At 33.9% G+C, this 25,927-nt stretch overlaps 1 protein-coding gene across 14 annotated transcripts in view; it reads right to left on the bottom strand.

The window, feature by feature from the left end:
- RIMS2 (regulating synaptic membrane exocytosis 2) overlaps window positions 1-25,927 on the bottom strand; it is a 357,283-nt gene that overhangs the window by 142,240 nt on the left and 189,116 nt on the right. For 10 of the 14 annotated variants that reach the window (XM_031058961.1, XM_031058971.1, XM_031058957.1 and 7 more), the window contains 3 exons: window positions 18,390-18,546; window positions 15,369-15,485; window positions 753-818 (listed from right to left, as the gene is read on the bottom strand). In XM_031058961.1, the coding sequence (XP_030914821.1) occupies window positions 753-818; window positions 15,369-15,485; window positions 18,390-18,546 (340 nt within the window). The remainder of the gene's footprint in view (window positions 1-752; window positions 819-15,368; window positions 15,486-18,389; window positions 18,547-25,927) is intronic. The other 4 variants (XM_031058963.1, XM_031058966.1, XM_031058967.1 and 1 more) reach the window with 2 other exon arrangements.

The following is a 25,927-nucleotide window of genomic DNA, read 5'->3' as shown; positions in this document are numbered from 1 at the left end:
TTCTCATAACATAGACAAAAATCAGACATTTAAAGAGGGAGAGGAACATTGATTTGCTATTTCCTTCAGATTTCCTTCTCTTTTGGCCTAGCTCTTTAAACATGAACAGCTGTTATCAAATAACTATTTCCAGAGACACTCCAAAACTTTTCAGACTACATGTCAGATTTTAGTGATATTATGCTCATTGTGATACATTATACACATAAAATTTAGGAAGAACAACGGTACTTTGGTTCCTAGCATGGTAAACACTCAAAATCAATTTGAAAGCATTTGGGTAGTCCTTTTTTAAGTCAATGTGGGCAGTAACATGCTAAAATCTGAGTATCATCTTAGGGTACTCAGGTTATTGAAAGAATGAAGTTGAGGACTGTAAATTGCCCTAGAATCATTTCTAGTGACAGAAAAGGTTAGCCATTAGAATTATGGTGCAGTTAAGTTTAGAAAAACCTTCAGTTGTACCTAAGCTCCTCTGTACTATTCAGTTTTCCTCCCACATCTAATAAATAAAAAAATTTTCAAGCTAAGAATTATGCTTAAAAAAATCCGAAGTCAAATTAATGGAGGGCTAAAAAGAAAATGAGGTACTTAAAACTATGGAGATTAGTTGTTCTGTATTTAGAGAAATATGGCATAAAGTGCACTGTAAATTTAAATACCATTAGTCTAAGTCAATTAGAATTTTAGACTATGCTTCATAAAAATTTATTACTTAACTCTATCTATTTTTACTATATAAATTAAAATACCTTTCAGGAGTATAGGCTGTGTCATCATAATATGAATTAGGCACTCTTCTCTCCTGCCTAGTCCTCCTGAATGTGGAATAAATAGCACAGATATTTCAGACATTTTAGAGCATGCTTTTTTCATTATGTATTCCCTTACTGTATTATTAAGATGTGATGAAGATGGAGCTCATTTATCTTCAATTCAGCTATATATTCTGAACATATATTTTCATATATATATATGAAATTTAAAATCCTGCTTTCAAATTTGATTCAGAAATAATTAACAACTTACTGAGAACAATTGATCAATGCACACATATTTCATGGAAGTAAAAAGCTACATTGACAGAAAACTGGTACTTGAACAACAGAGAATGTTCAACAAAAGTAAGATTTTGATGTTAGAAAATGTCTGCTGGGTAAAACAAAAGTCAGGAAAGAAAATGGAAGCAAAATATTTCCTTAAGTGAAACAACAGAAATTCTGCCTGAAAGAAACCTCACATGCTGCACAAAACATACACAAAGCAGCTTTTATGGACCTACAAATGCTAAACTCAAAGGCTAAGTGGAAAAAATAAATTGCACAGTGTGTTCTTGATGATTAAGCTGAGCTCTTAGGTAGGGAAGCTGAGAAAGAACTTCATACAATGAGGTTTTCAGCACAATTTTATTTGGAATGAACTGATAATAATTTTTTAAACACAAGAAAAAGGTTAAGAATAAGAACCTTGAGAACATTACTTTGTTTTTGAGATCATTGGTGTGTCAGACAATTTAAAGAGTTATTTTCCAGTTATGAATTTGCCCATATAACTCTGCAGGATTCTGAACTGGGAGATATAAATAAGTGTAAGTAAAGCTCTGCACGTCCAGCCATGATGCCTTGTGTACAGGCAGTGTGAGTAGCTGCAGCAGGGTGAACTGATCCCAGCTGCTGCTACCATGCTGATTGGAACTTTGAACAGTCAAGGGACCTTGGGGTGTGGCACAGAGCAGCAGGATGCTCTTGGGAAGAGCCCAGGTCCTAAGGGCTCTGAAGTCACTGAAGATGCACAGGTGCTTACTGCCTTTCCTAGGCATATGCTGGAGTAAATATCTTGTCTATGCTGCTGTTCCTTTCGGGAGGGGCAGAGCTGGACTTCTTCAAAAGGGGGAAGCCACCAGAAAAACAAAATCATAACCTAAGAATGACCTCAGAAATTAAGGTTTTTGATAACGTAAATGTGTCCTAGAACTAATGAACTGAAGTCTGTCATATCAGATAAAGAGACTTTAAAGTTTGACACAAACTTTAGCAGAGAAAAGATGAAAGACAACTAAGTAGTCACTCTGTGGGAAAAAAAAAAAGGAAAAAAATGCTAGAAGAAACCACAAGAGTTAATGGGGTGGCTGTGAATGACAACAATATAAGCAATAAAAGGAGCCACGAATAACAAAGGCAAGGAATTTTGACTAATATGTCTATATATTTATTTGCCTGCAGGACACAGACACTGATGGATTCAGAGTGACATGAGATAAAAAACTCTCTGTCCCAGATGAAAGACTCTTTCCTGAAAGCTGGACTGTACAAATCAATATTTGCTATTTTGGTGAATAGTGGAAACTGGAAAGTTGTTTCATATGCATGATAAAGTGAAAGTAAAAGACAGGAAGAGATGTAGTTGCTTGGTATCAACAAGACATTGATTAAGAAGGTGGAACAAAGAAGACAGGAAAAACACCTTGGCCTACAAAATAATGTATTTTAGAGTAAGCACTGAACTGTCAAAACGTGTAAAGATAAAAGAGGAAATGCTGTTTAAAAAGTAATTGTTCATATATTTACAATAAAAATGAGGAATAGAAAATTACTTGGTGTTTTTCAATGTCTGAGGAGAAACTGAATAACGATTATGCTATAAATTGTTCTTAAATTGCTGTTAGAATACAGGAAGACAAAAAGGATGAAGATCCAGGAACTACAATTGTGGCTGTGAGGTATTGAGAGGAGTTCATATCTGGTAGGATGACTCAAGTGACTTGAACACTGATGTTACCCTCAGGCAGCCTGGAATTCAAGAGGATCATAGAATCCAGGATCAGTTCCTAGGCCCAAGGAATCTCAAGATACTGTTCTAACAGTGAGCTAGAAATATTCCACTTCATGTCAGATTTTCATTTCTGATCTCAGGCAGAATTAGCTTTAATAACCTTCTGTTCCATAAAGCCCTGGAAAGGATTTTCCAACTACTTAAATCCTAGCTTTTTCATCTTTTTGAAATACTGTAACTTTTGCACTTTATTTTCATTGATTTTACTTTATTTTTGAGAGATTAACTTCAGAAACAAAGATTGAGATTTACAAGTCAAGAACCTCAAAGTAAGACAATTTGAGAATAGCTCCAACTTTCACTAATATCCGAACTGTCACAGACATAACCAGTAATCTGAAACAGGTTCACAGAAACTAGTGCAAATCAGAGCATATATCTAAGGCAAAAAAAGTATATAAAAATTAATTATTGAAATAACATACAAATGAGCACAATTCATCATGCATTTTAAGAAAACAAACAAAAAATCCCTTTCCTTATCGAAGTTTTTAGATGTGGACAGAAATATTTATACATTTCCTTTATACTAGGTTTCATGTAAAACAGCATAATTTCAAAACAAATGCTTGACTGAGTTCTAAATGTTAAAATGTTTAATATACCATAACTTTGGAGAATTTTAAAAAAGAAATATTTCTTTCAAAGGATTTTTCAGATCCTTTTTGTTTCTGCATGCAAAAGTAATTTCACATTCACTTAAAAATATGGTGACATATGATCTGAATACAGAGCAAGCATTAATGAACTTCTCAGACTCATATCCAGAGGGCAGCCATGAAGTTAATATATAAAGAGTTCTTTACTTGCTTTGGAAATTTTTACGGCCCTCTTTTAAAGCAACACCTCTATCAACCATTGTATCTGATCTGAAGTCACCACTTCCCTTTGACTGGCTCACAGTTTTCAGTTTGAAATTCTTACTTCTATTTACACACAGCTATGTAAACTTTTTTTGGTTTTGCAACATTTTTGAAAATATCTTAATTATAGTACTTGAGCAGCATAACTTAAAAGCCACTGTATTTCAAGTGGCAAGTTATTTCACAGATATTGTTATGGGCTCAAATTCTTTCTCCATATATTTCATGTGTAAATAGGAACTATGATGTTCTGCAATCACACACAGGTATTGTGAGTGTGTACAAGTATTCCTAAATCACAGAATATGCATTATACAAATATACACAACATAAGCTCACATAAGCATACACTTTTACTTTTCAATCTATTTTTAAGTTAAGCAAAGTATAAGACTTCAGCAGACGCTCTTACTGTGTTACTTTAAAGTAGATACGCTTTTCTTGTTATTTCAAAGAGAATAATAAATACTACAAGTGCTCTGGAAAATTCCAGCAAAAATAAGGGTTATAAAAGACACAGATATATAATATTCATATAATCTATTTAAAACTGGCTTCTGCAAAGCTATTTGGTACCTCTTGGGATTTACCCATGGCCCCAAGTAGTCAGTTTTAAGAGGCAGAGTATTATAAAAACATATTCACTGCATGTGTTTATCTCTTAAAACACAGATCACATTCCCAGTTTGTAAATCTAACATGGCAGTGTCAGTGTGGCAGAGCTAATGGCACACTCCACATCAGTTATACCTCTCAAGATCATAGTAAGCACCCTCAGAATAGGTACGGCACATCGTACGGGAGCGGAGCAATCTGATTGCATCTTCACAAAACAGAGGATACATTGTGTGATCCTGGCTGCCAAAACAGAATGGGTGAACACAATGAAAAGCAACAAAAAGATGAAACGAGGACAAAACAACATGAAAAGCAAGCAATGTCAGCAACAGAACAAAACACTGGAACAGAACATGACTGAAACTTTGGTGAACTTTGCAAAACTACTTTAAAAAATTTAAGTATATTGGCTCACAGCTACAAGATCTTCTAGGCTGAGAAAGGTATCACTCTCCAGTTTTATCATACCTTTAACACAGCCACTCATATAGGATTTTATGCATACTAAAATAACACTATTAGCAGGTATTAGTGTTTGCTGGTTTAAATTATTTTCTTTATGTATTCTCTAAAAGACATCAGAGTGATGTACATAAAGCATTATCTTTGAGGGCCATCAATTATAGACTATTGGAAGTGATAAAATGTTCAAGTGAAGCGCAGGAAGAATTACCCAGTGTTTGTGCGCACACTATGTTAACAAATCTAATGATGATACTAACTCAACTTCTAAGTTTTCTACCACTATACAGAGACAAATAAAACCAGAAGGGGACATGTAGGTACACAGAAGTACATGCATTGCCCACACATAGTCACACAGAGGAAAACATATACCTGACATCCCTGTAATGGTGATCTGAGGACTGGGTGTACCGGGAACGAGGTAAAGTAACATAATGACTGAGGTGATGGCAGAAAGAAAAATACAGATATGAGACAATAAGATGGAGAAAGAATGATACACAACACAAAACAGAAAACATTATAATCATGACATCATGGTTTAAGAACACTGGACTTATTAATAAAATAATATGATCTATGTTTCTAAACATAAAATTATCTAGATGTTTCACATATTTATTCTGAGAAGCCAGTGGGAAATTATGGATCAAGAAGATAGCTAAAATTTGGGATTTTCTACAGTATTTCAGTTAGGAAGCAAAAAATGCATAAATCTCTGAAAGCAACTCAAGAAGTTGGATTGCTTATTTCCTTCTTTGAAGGCAGTCATAACTTAGTATGAAAAATATCTCTGAAAGAGATTTACCTAATCTGTCTGAAAGGCTACCACCATTTTGAAATCTGTCCCCATATAGCTCCAGGGCTTTCCCATTTCTAGGTGTAAGTTCTCCTAATACTGATCATATTGGGATAAAAGGTGAATTTAGATCAAAGTGTTTCATTATTTAAAAAAATTATTAAAAGATATAATATCAGTACCAGAATATACCAAAAAAACCCAAATGCAATTCATAGAATAAAACTAAGTTATTTATATTTTATTTGTATTATGAAACAATGTAAAAATTTATATATTTTAAATATATTTGTTACACTAGATATTCTCCAATTATCAAAAATAGAACAAAGTCATTTTACTTTTACTATAATTATATGCACACAGTACAGGGAAATGGGTTTGGAAAAGAGAGGGGTTTACCATTAACAAGGAGTGACTACAGTTTCCCTGAAGCTGGGATATTTCAAAGGGAAGTTTAATCACAACTGACCACATTGGAAGTATAAATTGACTTCACAAGAAACATGGAAAACCTCATCCTTCATTTTTATTTCTTGTATCTTAATTTTCTTATTATTTTTTTTTCCAGGAATCAAACACAGTGTTACCAGTAGGTATGTTACTTACACTTAGTATATTTACCTCTTTTGCATGAGGATAAAATGCACCATCACCCACATGAAAATATTCCTTATATTAGGTCAATTACATATAGTATGAGATGTCTTTGTGTTCACTTCTTGTCAAATAAATGCAAAAGAGTTTCCACTATAAACAACTAATTTAAATCCCTGATTATGCAATTTAAATTTTGCAGTTTGTTACAAGAAGGAGCTGTAGACAATTCAACAGGGCCCAATTTGACATGATATAGTTAAAATTTGAAGAAGGACTAATAATTATTAAAATGATCACAGAGTTTACACTGCAAGCTGTGAAAAACTATGAATGTTTCTAAAGTAATGTAAAGACCTAAGTATGAAAAACAGTCTACCCATAACAGCCTGTCAGTCAGCATGTTGTCAAGAAACATTAAAAAAATTCACCACGATCTTAAAATATTCTTTGGAATATATGCACACCCATAGGAAGAACAATCAAATAAAAATCTAGGAGTCTCCCACCCAGGAGCTAAATGTAGGATGATGGCAAACAACTGCATACCAGGTTATTCTCTCCACTATATGGATACATTGCCAGGCTATGTCCACAGCAATATGCCTTTGAATTATACAGGTGCAACCCTGGAATTAACATCTCAAAACTCTTGCTCTACTATTAATAAGCAATGCAGTGTTTCCAGTTGGTCAATGACATTTTAATTTTAACAATTCACTTTATCTTTCCAGTGAACCACTGATAAGTTTTCCTGGTAGTCTTTGAAAAATATACAACATCAATAAATACAATGTATTTAACCATTATTTAAAAACCAATGTCTTAAACAAAACTAGGACTTCAGGCAGAACATGTGTTGCAGAACATGAGTATGCACAGAAATGCACATGCTATTTGCAAGTAGATTACTTACTGCCCATAAGCAGGAACATCCCAGACTGTTCACTTCACTTATTTGTACATGAATGAGAAACCATCAGGTCGTGTTCTGCTTAGGATTTCAGTCCTAATAACTTTTCATATCTCCACCAAACTACATTGATTGCCCAACTTCTGGTATTGAGTTTTGTTCTAATACTTCTAGAAACTCAGAACTCCAGTGTCCTTACCGAGTTCTGGAAATTTTTCTTGGGAATTTCTAGCAGGAAGTTCAACCTTTTCAACCTTTTCTGATTTTTCTTTTTATTTTCATTCAGTTCAGGATTTCAGAATAAGAGTATGATAGCATTTAGATGGCATTTAGATACAACCACTTATACAATTTGATATGCAATAACTTGTAACAAGTTTAAAATAAGCTTCCTCATCACCCAGAACGTTGCCTATCTATATATAGGAGTGGGGTTAGCATGAGCTTATACTTGACCTGACCCTCTGGAATTACTGGCTATTCATACTTTTCTTTTTTTCTCAGAGCCCATGTTAACCATACAATCTAATTTCAAAGAATCATAGAATCACTATCAAAGATCATCAAACACAACCTTTGACCAAATACCACTAAACTACATTGTAAAGTGCCACTTCTACCTGGTTTTTGGACATTTCCAGAAATGGTGACTTAACCATTTCCTGGAGAGTGTGTTCTAATGCATAGACTCTCCTCTCTTTCAGTGAAAAAATATTTCTTAATATCCAACCTGATTCAACATGCAGAGCAAAATGCTTCAATGCCATCTTTCTTCTGAGCATCCAGCCAATACCACACCACTTGATTTTTTGCCATTAAATATATTACTGTACATTTTTATATATTTAGGTTCAAATAATTTTTTTACGCTGTTATAAATATGTTAGCAACACTAAAAATGTCCATGCCATATTCTCAATGTCCAAAACTGAAACATACAAAACATTTATTTAGCTAATCCCCAGTATAAACCGCTTAAAATCATAAAGTAAATGTATTATAATGTAGTAAAAACATTAAAACATTAAGCTTTGCATTGCCTAAGTGCAAAAGAACTCCAGTAATGTTCCAGATCCCCATCTCAACTAAACATATCATTTGAGCTGTTAATAAAAATCATTACCCTATATGCACATATACATGGGAATGCTCAGAAGACAATGGACAAAATTTAGATATGTTAGATTTTTAATATGACAAAAGAACTCCAGGATGCCTTTTTTTCTTTTTTTTTTTTTTGCAACCTTGATTTAGATCTCTAGCCTCTTATCACATATTTTTTACTTCCTACAGTATAGTAGTTCATGGCACTAGTATGTAAAATGATGGCACGGCAAAATGAACCTAACCTGCATCCTCACAGACTTAAGAAACATTACCAATTTTGTTACAGATAGAATAGACAGAAAATTTGCAGCAACAACTCATTTTACTTAAAATAATGGAGTTAGTCTAATAAGGCAGCATTATAGATTTTGGAATATGATCATTATTATAAAGACACACACAACCATCTCCCCTTCCACACCATATCAGGTGAAAAGTGATTTCCACTGGTCTGACAAGAAGATTCCAGATACATAGGTAAACAGGATAGCTTTCCTTTTTTTAAAAGTGAACAGAAAATTACTTAAAAATTTTCTGATATTTCTCACCTATTTGTCTATTTTCTAACAAAATTCAGTGAACCATTAGGGTAAGAAATCAGTGATTCAGCAACTGATTAGATTGCCAAATTGGAAGTACTTATTATCCAGGATCAGGCTTAGCAAACCAGAAGAGTCTCAGAAGCATGCTTGAAAACACTCACACACAGAGTACCTCACTTGAGCCTCATGGAATACCTTTCTGTTCATCCTATGCAGCAAGGGGAGTTTAAGCTGCTCTCTATTGCTTGGGGTATTTTATTTAATAGTGAAGAAAAGGCATTTAGGAGATAATTTATTCCATTCAATTTTCACTCTCTGTGACCAGGTCCTAAAATATGATTGACATTCCACCTTCACTACTACAGTGAGCAGTAGACTCCCAAGTGTTTTTCTGGAAAGGCTAAAGTGCTGTGCATTATTACACCCTTGTGCTTATTGGAATATCCATAAATCTGACTGCAAAACAAGTCTTTGTGTTCCTTTCTGTTAGAGCCTGCATGAATGAAACTCAATTTCACAAGAAATTTCTCTCATCACACAAGATGAAACTCATTTTCACAAGAAATTTCTCTCATTCTATCACCATTTATTTATTCCCATATTCAGCTTTTTCCAGTGTATTATCTGATTGCAATTAAAGCAATATATTGTATCATTTGCAATACTACTATCCTCTATTTTGAGTAACATTCCTTTACATTTTTTCAACTGAAATAGTAAATTAAATGTAGGAAAATTATAAAGTTATTTAAATTGTTAAAAATAAATATATTTTTTTACTGGTATGAATTTGCCTTTAACCAAATACTCCCCAATTTCTCAAGTTACAATTTTCTGAAAAACTAGCAATGTGACAAAATAGAAATTAGCTTAATCAGACTGTAGAGTAAGAAACAGGTGGTTCTTGGGGACAACCAGCTGGAAATTTAGGGGGGAAAGAGCCATTGAAAGTAGTAGAAAAAAGAAAGCTGTCATATGAAATTTAGGGAAAGTATTGGGGGAAGGAAGGAAGTAAAACTTGTGCTGGGGATCACATTGACTGTGAGGTTGAGCACAGAATAGTTCAAGGGAAAAGGAGCCAGGAATAATAAAGTGATATGGATTCAGAGAAAAGGCACAGCTCTATGAGCAGCTTACTCATTTCAACAATGGAAAGCAACTACTAAAACTACTTTTTCCAGGGTCCAGTTATGCCATTCTAAAAGATTATATTCTTATCTGAATAAAGCAACAGTAATGTTCTCTGTGGTAAAATGTTTTCCATGCTGCTTCCCAAACACCTGGCAAATCGCACCAACAAGCTATGTGAACAAAATGTAAAGTCAAGCTCCTAACTCTTAGAAAATGTCAAATGCCATTCAAGAATAAAGCACTGGTTATGTAATTTCCCCTCCTACATTTCATTTTTTTAATTGAATACATTAATAGAATAGTTTTATTTAATAATTGGGTTTTTTAAAGAAAAAAACAGATTTTCTTTACTTATAAGCATCAACAATTTTTCCACCAATAATGGTATGGATGCTTTTTGTTACACCAATTCTATAGAAATTTCTGCTAGTCTCCTGGAATAGATGAAATCCTAGAAATGTTCCATCTCAATGTAACTGACAATTTGAAGACTTTAGTTGTGAAACAATAGCAATTATCAGCAGAAAATTATCAGCTGACACACATTCAATCAAGATGACTTTAAATGAGAAAATCAGTATCACATTATCACAGTGCTCCCCGTACTGCATTTTAAATCATTGCTCCAAAGGTGCAATACTGATGTCTTTTATCAGAACTGCATTGTTTTTAACACAGGCTTGGTTTTGTGCATTTTATTCTGAGGAATATATCTATGATTCTTGGTGGTGGGTTTTTTTTTAAAAAATTTGGCTCAAAGTTTCTTCTTCACCACCTTCCTACTCCGCCATCCCTGTTGGAGATAATTATCCTTCAGCAGACTCATGGAGATACCAGGTGGGTGGTGCAGATAATTGTGCAATTAAACAGTGATTTGAAAGGAGAAAAATAACTTAAAGACACACTGCATTATTGAGATTCTAACTGATGCAAACATTTTATACCACAGCTATAAGCAAATTTTCAGCAATGCATTTCTTTTACTTTACTGAGTATTTGAAGAAGCAAAGCAATGATATTACATATCCCCATATGGGCATGTTACCCAGACAATACACAGAACTGAAACCTGAAAAAATTGTCCCAAAATTTCCAAACAAAGCATCAGGAACTCTTTATACTTTATAATATCTTTGTATTTTAATTTGCATTTAAATGATTTTACAGTAAAATTTAACTAAATAATAAATAAATGGCTACCTAGTTACCTATTATTCAGGTCTGCATTTAATAAAGACTGGGGGAAAAAAAGAGTTATTTTCAGTGTTTTAATATAGAAAGATGTATAAAAAAAAAATCTTTACCTTGTTTGACCTAATCTGGCATCTATTTAATAACAGTATTAGATTAGGAGTCTGCTACCCATAGATAAAGCAACTGCACAATTTAAGATGACATTTAGAAATGAAAAATTTATGTTGCTCTTGCCCTCCTTTAACTTTGTGTCAAATAATAGAAGAAGATATTTACACTGTGTTTTAGCTAACATTTAACAGGCTCTTTGTAGTGAATTATTTTGATGCTCACTGGTTTGATTATAGGAAATGGAGTTGTTTGGCATGTATTTCAACATTCACTCCATGTTAAAAAATCCAAGTCACATGGTTTCAACAGAATACAAAAAAACCAAATAAATGTGTATTCAAATATGTGAATGAAATCTCCCCTCAGTAACAGGGTGTGATAGTGCTGCTAGTCCCAGCACACCCAGATAACATCTTTAAAGTGATTTTAAAATAATGGACAATGTTTCTCTAAATAACCATGCTGTTGACTACCCTGTTAGTTTAACAAAACAGGTAGCAACTTTTCTTCTTTCAAATGGAAAGTGTGCAAGAGCTTTGATGAACCAATAGTGGATAATTTCCCTTTTCTCTTGCTTTCTTGGAAGTGCCTCAGAAAAACACCCCAGGAGCTTTCTCATACATTTCTCCTGCAGGACTATTTGAGTTAGGCATTCTCAGAATGCTCTGGCTTAACATACCTGTGCTAAATTCACCATTAGCAATGTTATTCCTCAGGGAGAACACAACCCAGATATCAAATACAGTTAAATTAATAGTTGTTAAATAATATCTAAGTTTGTTGATGTTGTGGGCCTGAGTACAATTTTCTCACACTGTCTTGGTGTTTGTTGTTAACTGTTGATATATCTTGCAGAAAGAAACATATAGATATAGTTTGGTGGTTTTGTTGTTGTTTGTTTTCTTTCTTTCTGGAACTATGCTAAGATTCTCACATTTTTCCTCTAATTCACCTAATTATATTGATTGTTTAACTACAAAACTCTGAGGCTAAATCCAACTGTTTCCAAAATTTTCTCAATCATTTCTATAGTTTGATTAGTTTCAGTTTCTCAAGGGAGGTAAAATCAATTTTAGAAAATTTATCAAAACATGTCAAACTGACATTTACAAGGTTATTCCATTACAGATAAATGTTCTTATGGAATTTGGTCCATATTAGGTCATAAGCGTTCATATTTCTTTACATTACAAACTTTGGCTATTTCATAGGAGTGAGAGCATCCACAAAAAAATTCACATTTTGATAACAATTAACTAGTAGATCTATATTAAATATACAGGTAAAAATTTGACATGGTTTCTCAATTTGAGTTAGCAGTATACACAGTGCAATTTCACACTTTTGTTAATATAGCAACAGATACAAATCTAAACTGTTAATTTACCCTTACATTTTACAAAAATAAGTATATTATATGGCCATATTTTACATAATTAAGGGTTTGGTGTTTAAAATTAAAATTAGCTCCAAATGTGTCTTTCAGGGTTTTTAAAAATAATTTTATTTTCTATTCTAGCTGTGCATTCAGTTTTGAAGGAATGTTTCATTGCCATTAGACTTGAAGTCATTTTTTATGACTTCAACTATTTTTATGTGGTTTCAACTAACTCCTCAGTGCAATATACCTTAGAGAACTTAATGCTAAATTATCTAGAAAAGGAAGGAAGGAATTTTCTTACTTATATTACATTTTACATCTCAGTCACACTTTAACTTGGCAACTGAGCATGTCTATAAGACTATTTCAAAATCCTCTTTTTGCAAGCAGCTTCAAAAGCTGTTTGATGGAAACAAGAAGCCATCAGAGCTGCGGGAAGGAAATATGTGATTTGTTTTCAGAGCCAAGTGTGGATAACATGTAGAGAGATAACAAACCTATACAAAAATGCAGTTTTTCAACTTCCCCCAACTGCCTGCCATTCTAGACGTTTTCAGGAGCAATACTATTAAAGAGCTACTTTAGGGATACCATTGGGTTTTTATTATATAGCAGAGACAGTATCATAAATACTCATTTTAAAAAAAGTAAAATCTAATAATTTTTCCACGCAAAAAATCACTGTCAAAGTATCAATGAATATAAAAAAATATAAATATTTGGAAATAGTCTTTTCCTGTTCAGAGACTGCATGTTGCAATAGAGACATAACTAGTCAATAATTTGCCTGCACAGGAAACCACTCACCACGTGTGAAGAGAGGAAAGTCTCTGTGTTTTGGAAAAACAGACAACGTGTAAAACCATGTTCAGAGACCCAGAGCACCCCTCTCAAGCAAACACCTATTAAACTAGAATGGTCATGAAAATTCAATAATCTCATCTCCAACAACCTTCTGACATTGTTTTTCCGATGTGTTCTAAAGAACCCAGTTATTTTTCTCCAAATCAAGTCAGTCCAGGAGGGATTATTCGACTGAAGGAAAACCATTGTGGTACTGAAATTCAAGCAACCTTTGCAGCTATGTATTTATCTGGGAGACAGCAAATGAACTTGCACAGGGAGCAAATGCAGAGCATTCCATAAGGCATACACAGGCTGTGGGGATGAGTTTAGATCCTGTTTTAAAGATGACTGGTCTTAAAATCAATATAACATTGCATCCCAAAAGAATTCTGTAATCATCTTTCAAAGAAACAGCTCAGAATCTTCAAGTTATTGCCTTCTGTATGAAAATCATATTCTAATGAATCAAGCGAATAGATTTTTTCCATAATTTAAACAGAAATATTAATTATTTTAATGCAAAAAAGAGGTTGACTTATGATCTACCGTACTTGTGATGAATACACTTCCTATTCTAGATGATAAACACTTCACTGTTTTTTCATTAGCTTTATTTTTGCCCATTTGACTTTTTTATTCACCAAATTAAATTACAAATCACTTTGTGGGTTTTAATTCCTTTTGATACTGTTTTGTAACATGTCTTTGGGAAAAATTAATTTTTTAATATTCTGAAATTAAAATATTATAATGTTTTGAAAAGTATTGTCTTGCATTCCATACTATCATTGATGATCACATTACTTAGGAAATATGGTCTCTTAGGAAATATTCATCTTCTCTGTTCAATATTGCTAACAAAAAGCCACTGTTCAATATTGCTAACAAAAAGCCATTCTCAAATTCTTTGTATTACTGTTAGAAACCCCAGAGATGTGTTTTGATATCACTTGAAGAATAACCTGTGATAGCTATCTGTAAAAGCATTAACTTCAAATGCTCGTCCTATATTCCTCAAGATTACACAACATATCTGTATTACTCCTTGGTATATACAATTATGAAATAAGACAAAAGCTAGCATTTTGCCTCTCATTATAAAGTGCAGGAATTTCAACTTGGTGCAAAACAGCTGAAATATTTTGAAAATTAAAGATAATAAATGCTTTCTGTTTTGATTTTCTACCTGGAGACAATGAGGCGGAGAAGACCAATATTTTTTTTTAATGTAACAAAGTCATTGCCACAATTAATTCAGCTAAATTAGCTACATTGTTCAATTATTGCTGCAATTCTTTTTTACATCATTAAAATTCATAGAGATTGCTAAAGCTGTGCTTACTGTTTGGGAAGTTCCATTAGGCAAAACACTATTCATGGTCAGATGTGCTTCTAAACACAAAGACTCTGGTTTCATACATGCTGTCCTAATCATTTTTCCCTTTTCTTTTTTACCAAGTCTCTCCGAAGGTTGACCAAAGACAAAACAGAACACAGTACTAGAATGTATTTTTGTTACATATGTGAACTGCACTGTATCCAAAGGGAGCATTACATTAATACTGAGCTGAAATTATCTATTTTTATGCCTCTTTACTCAGCAGCAAAAACAATCAAGTCTACCAATTATTTTTTTTTATATTTGGTACTTAAAGAATTCACTGTATAACACACAAAACAAAAATATTTTATATTAAAAAGGACAACTAAACTAATCAAATTTTCTATTATACATTTTTTCATAGATTTTTTTCAGATTTCCTCCTGGCAAACATACACTCACTGGACAGTTTTGTCAGCCTTATGTGCACTAATATTTTGTAATGTATGTCATACGACCAGCGGATAAAGGAGAAATGCTAATCTCTGGGATTAGGTATGTAATTTATTTCAGCAAGCTACCATAGTGATGTTACTCACATTGATGCCTGTAGGCAACAGCTGCTCCTAATTCCAGCCAGGTACTTACCTCTCTCTGTCTGGGGAGTAGTGGTCGTCTACAGCTCGGTGTCTGTCCATGCGGTTCAGGGTGTTGTAGTGCGCAGCCGTGGATCGAGTCCCTCGCAGTCCCTGATCCACATTCCGACTAAGGATAAAAGATATCAGATCCTGAGTTTTTAGTGTGCCTGCATGAGATCCTCTCACTGCTTTGTACAATTATCAGCAATCTGTTAGCTGACCAGACTTTTCTATACATTTAAAGTAAAATAATTTTAAATCTTAAAGTACAAAAAAATATGTCTCATTTAGAAAATGGTGCCAAGTCCATGATAGGGATAGAGTTCTCTTTTTTGTTCCAATGTGTTTCTTCTAGAAATATAAGGAAAGCTTTTTCATTTCCTTCATTAAAGGTGTTAATCTTGAACAACGTTTCATTACTCTTTCCAGACTTCAAGTAAAAATTCATTTCTGATGGAAACATACACTGTAAATAATTTTTCATGAGTTTTTGATTTTGGCTTTACTATAAAGATGTAAACTGTAGTAGGACACAATGGGGACTTGTGGCTGTTACAGTAGAGTGCAGCCTGATGAAAACATGTTCACCTGAATTTAAAAATAGGACTGTATGTGGAACCCACGTAGAGGGTTAGTGCAGGCTTGGGTAAAGATCACCTGTACTAATTGAGACCAAAGCTTTGCCAATCGATTGTTTTGCTCAGTTTACCTATCAATACCTACTGACACACACTTTACTTTTTGTGCTCTGTAAAACAAATCCACAAGAATAGGAAAATAGGAGACAATGGTTAACTGTAATAATTATTGGATAATAAAAACATAATTGTTTTGTATTGAATTGAAAATAACAAATTGGATGCTTCCCTCCACAGAAGTTCAAGACCAATAAATTCTTCTGTCTCCTGTCCTTTACTGCAGTCTGCTCTAGTGTGAGCCTCAGTTTCCTTTATTGTTTTGGTTTTGTATGGCTCAGCTCCCCTTTCCTTTCTTGGTACCTGTCATATTTACCCTTTGTCATTTACCACTTTCTGACTAGTGTTAACTTGTACATGTATCCTTCACCGCTGCTGCCATGACATTATTTATTCCTGCATATAAGTGATATAAAGATGTTGCATTACACATAAATTTTTGCCTTCAGCTCTACCTCATTTGTCATAAAGCATTTTCCACTCTGGCATTCATGAATCCAAATACTGGGTTTAGTCTGGCTAGTAAAGAGTAACAAGAGCAGTAACAAGATCTTGTCAGCTACGATGTAGTGGGCCTTTGGGGGAGTTTATTAAAAAACTAAGTAGGATTGAGGACTGCAAAATGGTTTCTAAGAAATAACAGCAACTTCTATGGCCCAAAACCTCCTGCCTGCAGAGGTGTCAGCAATGGGAAATCTCTGGGCATGCAGAATGCTCACTGCAGTTACGACATCTATAGAGTAGCACATGTATAACAAATTCACCTGAACAGGGTGCAAAATGTGATAATTCTTATAGATTTCCTGAGTAGACCTTCATTTTCAGTAGAACTAAAAAAGATATTTCTGTAACTCATAGCTTATACTTCTCTTCTGCAAATCCTCAAACTCTCATAACCCAATTTCCTGAGCTCAACAAGTCCTCAAAGAATTTTTTTGGTGTGTGGGCAGGGAAATATTACTCAAATAATGCATTTGATTCTGACATTGTAGGAAACAGCTGCAATAAATTCAAAACTATATTTAAAAATTTAGCTTTAGGAAAGATAAAAAGCAAGAGATTTTGAGCATGTAAAGAAATCCAAGACTACAAGAAAATGAAAAGTGGATTTTTCAATGGTGTTAAACAAGTGTTAATCACCAGCTTGGGTAAAAATTCTGCCAAAAATGCACACAGCATGCATGCAGACAGAAAAACAAAACCACAAAAACACAAACACACACACACAAAGAGATTTTGCTCACATTTATGTCTATATCCAAGACAAATAACCTCTGGAGATTTAGCGTAGGCAATTACTTAGGCTGAAATCAGTTTATTAAAAATCAGAATAGGCCCCTTTTGTGTCTACCACTTGTGTCTCATTTCAAGTCAGGCTGACTTGGTTTTAGATGAGTTTAGATTTCAAGTAGAAACACACAGTTTCAGCCTCTTAGCTGTATGAGATGATGAGGGATAATTTGAAATCCTAATATCTCACTAATGCAAAAGGCTATCATATAGGCTACATCCATTAGAGGAAATGGTAAGTAAAAACATAAGTAAGATATTATGAAGTCAAGAGAATGTTAACTTCCCAAAAAGAGCAAAGATAACAGAAAGGAAAACAGAACACAAAAGAATCAGGATGTCTGAAAGAAAGGGAGACAAACATGGACCTGTCAAAAAATAGTGAATAACAGATCTTCAGTATCAAAGGGGAATTGTGAACATTATGGGCAAAAGAGAAAACTTCCACTTTCATTTGAACTGAATTACGCCATCTGGAAACCTACCCAGACATAGCAACAAAAGGGCTGGAAAACAGGTTTCATTCCCATTTTCATCTATTCTTCTGCTTCCTTTCTCTTAAGAAAATAGTAGAAAAGAAGCTACTCTGGGCAGCAAAAGAGGCTCCCCAGAATCCTGATTCTACAGAAACAAAAGGTTGAAAACATCCTCTGTCATATGAATGCTAAGGTAATGTTGAACTATCACATACTATGAAACATGGCACCTGTAAATAGCTCTAGGAAATGAAAATGTGGAGAGATATTTTTCTTTCCTTAGATAGGACTGTACTGAATTTTGACGAAAAACGAGATATAAATAGGCAGAAGATACAATTGTGAAATCATATAATAATATTAAATAATATAGTAATAATAAACCATAAGTAACATAGAATTATATATAAATACGGCGCATCACTATAATGTAAAAAAACAATATTGGCTTTACATAATTCTGTAAGATCTAACCAATTCATTTTTGAAAGTCTGGAGATTATTTCCAGTATTGGTACAAGATCAATACCAGTTTACTTTATTTAACGGCATAGTTGAACAAGAGTTTACCTTTGTGGGGGAGGGACACTGGGAGACCACGATCTAGTCCGTCCTATACTATCTCCACGGTGAGGGGACCCTGATCGAGAACAATGATTAGATGACATTACTTGCTCTGGCACTGACAGTGTTGAACTTTGAAGATCTCTCCCGTTATGTCGGTAATCTAAAAAGAAATGTAAATATTCAGTGAATCTGAAGTTGCACTTTTCAACTTCCTGCCGTATCTGCAGCAATGAGTTTCTCAGTAAAAGATGGGATTTGATCGAGAATGTTATCATGTGTTCTTGGGTTTTATTATAAAACATACATATGTAAGTTGATTCCTGTTGTTATGCTTTATTTAAGTACAATTACAGTTCCTATGGTTATAATTCAAAAGTATAGAAATTAATACCATGCACCAAACTGGGGACTTACCATTTATGATTAATACAATGCATTAATAATAAAACAAATTAAACTGATTTTTCCTTAGAATAAAAAAACTAATTGTTGTATTTTAAATTAAAATTATATTTCAAATGTTGTGTAAAATGTTTTTCAAATAGAAATGTCCATTATTAAAAATTAATCCAAAATTTAGTTTAAAAATTTGGGATAGGAAGCTACTATGGAGTTAAATAATGAGATTGGGTTCAAGAAAGATTTGTATTACAGAAATATTTAAGGTAACAATGACTCAGTGACATCAGATTTCACTCACAATTCTGAATTAAAAAACACATTTTCTTCACAAATAGCAAGCACCCTGGCCTAATCTTGAATAAGCCTAACAGAAGGCATAATGGTCTAAGCAAAAACCTCCAAGTTACACTGGCCTAAAAGGCTACCACATGGACATTTAACACAGGCGTTTAATAAAAATCTCTTTGAAAAGCTGTATGTGTTAAAAGTGATGGTCTTCATGTAACTGAAAAAGTTGAATTCACTATCCCATGGTGCAATACTCTCTGTGGAAAAAAATCCTACATATACAGCAATTTCAAGTAAGTTTCCCCAAATTTTGTGATGATGAAATTAAAACATAATGATAAGAAATTGAAGATTTGCAATTGTTAACCTGATTATAACGCTTAGCAGGAATAGGTCTTCAGAGAGTTCCTGGTGGCTATGACAACTGCTAGAACTGATTTCTTTGTTCCAAAGACAGTAACCAAAAAAAAGAATACTTAGAGAGATCCACCCGGCACTGGAAAAATTCTGGCTCATGCAACTGTTATACTTTTCCCATGAGAATCTTCCAAGAGTAGAATAATCTTCTGCTCATGATTTTCTTATTTTACTTCCTGGAAAATGTTCATTAGGACCTAAACAAAACCTTATTAATTCATTCCACTTTATGGTTCCAAGTATGTTAAATACTTTCAACTGGCTACTCATATTTACTATATGGCCTTACAACCAAGGATATATATAAACAATTCTAATTAGTAAACAACTTCTTCCTTCTATGTTTAGTATAAGCGGCTTTGTGTGTATCTGGCATGTGTACTAAAGGGGAAAAAATCAGCACATCACCATTACATTCCACTAATATAATGATGCTGAGGAGGACACAGTCTCTCCTCACCACACCACAGTCAAATCATGTTATGCGTACCTTCAGCTAAGAGTCAGTAATGAAATACCAACTTTTATCCTATATACGAAGGAAATTTATTATTATAAGCACTGAAAAAATACATAGGGGCCAGTGGAACATAATTCTGAGATCATCAAAGGTAAGACAGGAAATTTTATGTGTGTTTGAAACAGGGTGTTATTCACTCACTAGTAAAATGTAGGAGATAAATAAATTTTGCAAGTCAGTCTGGAAATCAATACACTCTGCAATTCTGCAATTCTTTAAGTAAAAGAGCTAAAGTAACAGTAGTGAAGAGCCCACCCTGCAGCAGACCCCTGGCAGGACCAGTGGACCTGTGGAGAGAGAAGCCCCCTCTGGAGCAGGTTTGCTGGCAGGACTCGTGACCCAGCCTGGAGCAGTTTGAGGGGCTGCACCCTATGGGAGGGACTCATGCTGGAGCAGTTTGTGAAGAACTGCAGCCCATGGGATGAACTGACATCGGGGAGGTTCATGAGGGTCTGTCTCCCATGAGAGGCACCTCACTCTGGAGCAGAGGGATAGAGTGAAGGGAGGGAGTGAAGGGAGTGCAGCTGAGAGGCAGGAGGTAGAGAGCCAGGAGGGAAGCTGAGACCAGAGAGAAGGAAGGGATGGAGGCAAGGCTTTAAAATTTCAGGGGGTTATTTTCTCATTATGCCACTCTGATGTTATTTGCCATAAAATAATATCTCTGAGTTGTCTCTTTTGCCTATGACCATAACAGGGAGTGATCTCTTCCTGTCCTTATCTCGACCCACAAGTCTTTTGTTATATTTCCTCTCCCATTTCCAGCTCGTGAGGGCAGTGATGGAGCAGTTTTGGCAGCCAACTGGCACCTAGCCAGAGTCATTCCACCACACATAAATGAGCAGCAAGTTATTATAAACTTTTAGATATTGAAATAAAAAAATTACAGTACAAGAACAGAGAGAAATATTGTCTTATCATCCTAGTAATGCATATCTACTGACAGAAAAGATAGAGATAGTCTATCTAGATAGATCTCCTTGCATACACAAGTAGAATTTGTTGAATTTGGTGATGGAAAACAATGTAGAGTAGTAAGATGAAGGAATAGGTAAATCCTCTGAAAAAATCACCAGTTTATATAATATTTGGTTGTACAGACCTCAAAGTATGAGGGGAATGAGCAATACTGTAAGATTTTCTAGGTGAATAAACATAATGAAGGGCAAGGTAATCCATTAACAAAACACAAACAACAACCTCCTTTAAAATTCTAAAAAATGCTAAAGAAGTCTAAAAAATTCCTAGATGTGAGAACAAGTAAATCAAAATTATTGAACTTTTTACATCTGCACACAGAAACAAATTAATTACTTTGGAACAAAAATCCTCTTCCAGCTCTAATCTGTTATTGTAGTTGACCAAATGAGCAGTATTGTTGCAATAAATCAAAATATATGACTTTGTAATTAATTTTCAAGTCTAATCCTGATCAAATATGTGCTTAATATTAATTTTGAGGTAGTCATGCAGTGCTTTCTGGTAACTAACACTGGTACTGCTTCCTTATAACAATAACAAAGGCAGAAACAATCAGCATTCCTAGCAATTTTGCTAAATCTTGATAAAATTTTGCTACATTTTTTGAAGAAAACTAGAGGTGTTTAGCTGTGATCAAAGAAATAGATTAATGTTGTCTAATAATATTGTTGCAAAAAAATTGACATTTATAATCCATTTACCTAAAATAAAAATAATTATATTTACAAACACCTCTTTTTCCAACAGGCCACACATTGAAAAGCAACTGTTTAAGTAAGACAACCCACTAACATGGGTTAATGAGGTAATTTCAAAGTTATCCTTCAGTTTTGTAGCGTTAATGTAGCTCTGATTTAACTGCCAGTACTGTAGGTATAATTTACCTTCCAATTTCAAAAACTATTGCACATCCTGAAAATAAGGTTAGAGAAGTTAAGTAAAAAACATTTTCTTGTGAAAAGAAATTATAGACAGAAAAGACAGGTCATAAGGGCAGCTTGACCAATGAGTTGCTATTGAGCAAAGCAGATATTTATAGCAGTAGTAAAAATAGGATAAACATTATCCTGCTTGCAGCTATAAATATTGAGTCATTACCATAGAATCAAAGGCTCTGTAACTATGGCAAGCCTCTTAAATCAACATAGAGAGTACACAGAACCTGATGATCAGTGTAGACATAATCAGTGGTAAACAACTGTGAGCTGCAGACACCTAAAAGACAGACACATGACAAAGATAACTGCAATGCCACCACCTTCTTCTGTCATGGGAAGGTTTCATTAAAAACTGATACATATGAAAAGAGGGATTTTACAAAGCACACTAAATACAGCTTCTTCAGACCTGAAGTTTTAGTTTTATCTGATTTAAGAGAGACTATTAATATATTTGACTTAAAATATTAATCCACACAGTATGTACTGTGCTAATATTATGCTATGCAGGTTACATGTTCAGTAAATACTGATGATTGAATTGTTATTAAATTATGAATCTTTTAGGTCCAAAATTGCAGAAAATCACAAACTTCCAAATATTAGGTTCATATCAACAGCCCTAAAATAGGCCCAAAAAGAATCAACTGAAGTGTATTAATGAAGATTTTAATTTAAAAGCCTTGCTGCTTGATTTAATTGAAAGAAACTCTTAGTATGAAAATTGTTCTAGTAAGGCAGTACTAGAATGGCTGCTCATCATAGGCAATGTAATTAACTTGTTTCTGACACTGATGTTAAGTGGTGTTTTCTCCACTTTAACATCTGTATTTGATTGAAGCATCAAGCTTTCAGATATTTAACTTTTTAATACTCACAGTGGTTGGGCTTTGAACAAGCACTAATTAAAAACAATTATATAATCAAATTGCCAGAAATGCTTAACATACCAACATTTCACATATGGGCACTTTAGAGAGAGTTCAGTTCTTTCATACAAATGTGCTCAGCTTCTGGGCTGATTTGCACATCTAAATGAACATTTTAGATATCCTCTAAAAAATTGCTGACAGTCTCTGATCAAATAAACTGAATTATTGATATCTGAATGCTTTACAAGTTGAAGATACATTTTGAATTGCTTTGAGGATTTTTTTGTATTAAATATTATTCTGCAAATATGGAAGGAATTAATGTACAGTCAAAGGAATCAGTAAACATTACAGCAGGAACAACTGGTTACTTGCTGCATAGCAGCTCAGTTCCTCACAGGCATATTTAGCTCTACAGCACTAATTGTATTTATGGGCCCATGACACTTGAGACAATTCTTTTCTTATGGAAAAGCATTCCCACACAGTAACTAGAGCTTGCTGAGTTTTCAGCACTGTTCCTATATCCAGCATGACACGCAAAGCTTGGGTGGGGGGAAAAACCCCAAACCACCACAGGTACTATAAAGATCTTTCTTCCTAGTTAAGCACTCATCCATATATATTTCTGTCCAGAAAGTCCCCCAAATTAGCCTCCTCTTCACACTGTTGATTGGAATTTATCAGCCTTTCTTGCTACATTTCCTTTTTAGAAGTGCTCCTCTAAATTACCATAATTGTAACTCACCTCAACCAGTGATCCCCTTATGTGAAAAGTATCAACAAAGACCATGTCTAATAGGAATGCAATTTCATTGTAATTTTCATTGCCTTTTGATGCCTTTGTTACTCCATAGATATAGGACTGTGGTAAAATATAAACTAACAGACCAAGTTCATATTTCCTTAACTTTCCTCAAAGAGAGTGCTATTGATAACTAGTAATTATCTGAAAATAAAACTTGAATCAAGTTACATCCTTACTTACAAAGTGAAGTGAAATAGCTTATATTTTAAAATAGCTTTGACTAGTTTTGACTAGTTTAAAGAAAAGCATTGAGAGAATTTGGATGTTTGAGGAGAAAGATGATTTTTCAGCTAGGGAAATTATACTGAAGAATTTCTTTATTTTTTTAAATAATAAAATTATTACATTCAAAATTTAAATAAGAGAATAAATACGTAAAATGGAAAGTATATATTAGGAAAGAAAACTAAAATGAAAGAAAAGCTTGAAGAATTATAATAATGTGTAAAGAACTTCAGGCAAAAAGTTATAAATAATATATAAATTATTTGTTTGAAAGAAAGGAAAATGGTTAAAGATCCATTGATCTAGGCAGTCAGCATAAGGACTATTTAACATGGCTTGAATTTCAGTTTTGAAGAGGGATTTCTGTGATGTGCAGACTAACATTTTTAGATCAAGGGAGAGCCCAGAAAGAACAGATTTTAGAGCAGGGCATTTGTAATCAACATACAATAAAATAAAACCCTTGTCAGTGTTTAGGTCTGAAGTTACTGGCCTTTTGGGTCACAATGGGCTCCCATTTAGGGCTAGCTGGCAATCTGGTAATACAATGAAATCAGTATTTTAGCAGGGATAAAAGTAATCCATTCTATGTGCTAATGCTGTAAGATATCTTTCTATAGGCAGTGGTAAATTCTAGTTGATTTTAATCTGGAACCAAAGTGTGTTTTCTGCATCTGCTTTGAGAAGCAATCATCCACAGGATTCAGGCATAAAAATTCAGCCCGCATTATCAAAAAACAGAGAAAAAGACATTTCCTCTGCAGCAAAGGCTGCAACATGGCAGTGAAAGTATTCTTTTGAACAAAGAATTCCTCAGGTGTTTTGAGAGGTGAAAAAAATGCATAATTTCTTTTCATTGTTCTTCAAACACAGAAATATTTTTGAAGGTTCAGGAATAACTGCTGTACTGATGGTATTCTGTACTATTTTTTCATCATTTACATGGACCCAGCTATCTGAATAAATATCTTCTTTGTATTCTTATTTCCTCCTGAAACATACAGCTATCTTCTGCATAATGATAAAAACTTATCACCATAAATGTTTTCCTTCTCAAAGCAGGAGACTGCATTCTTTTACTCAGAAAAGTTCTTCTCTGTAGAGACTTGAAATGCAGTCTGTGCAGAATTCACTGCCTTACATTCTTCCATGGTTCATTTGTTGCTTCTGTTGAAACATATCTCAGATTGCAAGTGTTTCATAATACATAATCTGTTGTAATGCAGATGAGATATTGGTGTAGAACTGAATTTTAAACATTATTATCTTACTTAATAGTTCAGTGTTACAAAAACAATAGGTGAGAATTTTACGATTAAATGGTCTTGACAATACATGTCTCTGCTCATAAAGTCAGACTCAGTAGGCTGCTTGTATTCCCTAGGTTCAACATACACTAGGAAGTATCTGGGAAGAAAACTATTTAGAAATTATAGTCGATATTCCTTGAATTTGTTAATTGCAATGCATGCTTAACTTTGGACACTAGAAAGAAAAAAAAACACCCAAAAAGCCAATCTGCCTCTCACTGAGTTGTATTTATTGTTATAATATAAATGATATTTTGTAAGCTTTTCTGGCATTAAAAAAAATCAATATAAAAATACTGTATAGCATTTATCAAAAAGGGCATAAGAGGATGGCCAAGGGCAGGTGTAGATGCTGATGTACTCTCACACAGAACTGCTGGAGACAGACAACCTTGAGGGTCAAGGTATATTGTTCAGGATAGCAAAGTAAATGCCTCAAATTGTTTGAGAGCTATGCATAACCAATCTAGAGACATAACCAGAGCTGCTAATGCTGCTCATTCCACTATCCTATGGTAAGATTAATGCTAGCAAAGATGAAATATTAATAGAGACTCTATTCTAGCATTTTCCAAGATGAATATACATAATATTTGAAGAGAGATATTTTATAATATAGTAAAAATTTGCTTTTTAAATATGTAATATGCTATAACTCTTTGTGAAAATTGCTGTTGGAGAAAACACATGTAACCAGAAAAAAAGACATTGAAGTATTTCAATCTGTTTCTCACTATTTTTTTAAAGGCCTTTCCCGTTGACAGAAAAAACAGGCTGAAGTTT

The sequence above is a fragment of the Geospiza fortis genome, unplaced genomic scaffold (genome assembly GCF_000277835.1).
Source record: "Geospiza fortis unplaced genomic scaffold, GeoFor_1.0 scaffold200, whole genome shotgun sequence".
Classification (NCBI taxonomy): domain Eukaryota; kingdom Metazoa; phylum Chordata; class Aves; order Passeriformes; family Thraupidae; genus Geospiza; species Geospiza fortis.
Note: the sequence above shows the minus strand (reverse complement) of the source record. Positions and strands in the feature narration are given on the sequence as shown.